The 1149-nt window shown below is 57.3% G+C and overlaps 1 protein-coding gene across 1 annotated transcript in view; it reads left to right on the forward strand.

Moving 5' to 3' along the window:
- Positions 1 to 280: 280 nt before the first annotated feature.
- IUM83_12338 (Enolase) overlaps positions 281 to 1149 on the forward strand; it is a gene marked incomplete at both ends in the record, with an annotated part of 1229 nt that continues 360 nt past the window's right edge. The window contains 2 exons of the mRNA XM_067936959.1: positions 281 to 366; positions 463 to 682. Coding sequence (XP_067800149.1) covers positions 281 to 366; positions 463 to 682 — 306 coding nt within the window. The remainder of the gene's footprint in view (positions 367 to 462; positions 683 to 1149) is intronic.

Consider the following 1149-nt stretch of genomic DNA (forward strand, 5'->3'; position numbering starts at 1 on the left):
GCTTGCGCGCCGCCATCTATTGACGACGTGTCTAGCGTAGGCGCAAACATGGACGAAGCCACGATGCAACACGCGGACAGTGTGCAGCAGATGTTCGCCTCTCGCGGCGATGATGCACGAGCAGCAGCGGTTCATGGCGCAGACAGCAGAGCTGCAGCGACAGATGGCGGCGACACTGCAACAGCAACAGCAGCAGCAATCCGTATCGCAGCAGCAGCAACCGCCGTCGCCTGAACCTTCACCACAAGACACGCGTGAGTACCGGGCTGAGGGCATCACCATGCCGAGATTCTCCGGTACCAAGGACGACGACGTCGCGGACTACCTGTTCAGCGCCAAGTTGTACTTCGAGTCGAAGAACATCAAGTATGGCGTCGACTCGCCGCAGCAGCGCCCTTGTCGCTTTTGGTGGCAAACTTGAAGGGACCAGCAGCGGCTTGGTCCGCGAGTATTCTCCGGCAGGAACTTCTTGCACTCGGTTACGCAGTTCGAGGAGCTGCTGACTAGCGAGTTCACGACACCAGATCGGCAAGAGCACTTGCGTGACCAGCTCCTACGCCTGCGCCAGAACAACTTCACCTGTCTTGAGGATTACGTGTCGGCCTTCCGGCACATCATCTGCAAGGTGGAAGACATGTCGGACATTGACAAAGTCATGCACTTCCAGAAGGGCTTGTGTAGTGTAGGAACACGCGCTAAATTATATATGGCACACTTTCCCCACCAACAACACCCACCGAGTCACCGAAGACTCAATGGGCTTGTTAGGGTTAGAACCTGAAGGCCCAGGAACTTTCCCTTGCACCGGGTTGATGTTTCCCCTGTGTACCGAGCTTCCAGGTCGACCGACGGAAGACTCAGCGTCACTAGCCACGAGACAAAGGCTAGCCGCTCACACACAAAATATCCTCGCAGGCCCTCAGAAGGAAGGGTCCCGGCCTTTACGGCGTGATACGAGGGTGCCGGAGCTATCTCCGGCGGGAAGAAATAAATGGAGTGCGCTCTCGCTCCTCCAGTTCCTGGCGACGACTCGTCGCTACCAATACACCGGCCACTAACTCTTGGCCCTGCCAGGATGAACACACGCTACACTAGTAGATGTGCCCACCGACACGTCATAATCCTCCACCACCGGGTTTGCCTTGGCAG

Source organism: Phytophthora cinnamomi, assembly GCF_018691715.1.
Source record: "Phytophthora cinnamomi strain GKB4 chromosome Unknown Contig2, whole genome shotgun sequence".
In the NCBI taxonomy this organism is placed as follows: domain Eukaryota; phylum Oomycota; class Peronosporomycetes; order Peronosporales; family Peronosporaceae; genus Phytophthora; species Phytophthora cinnamomi.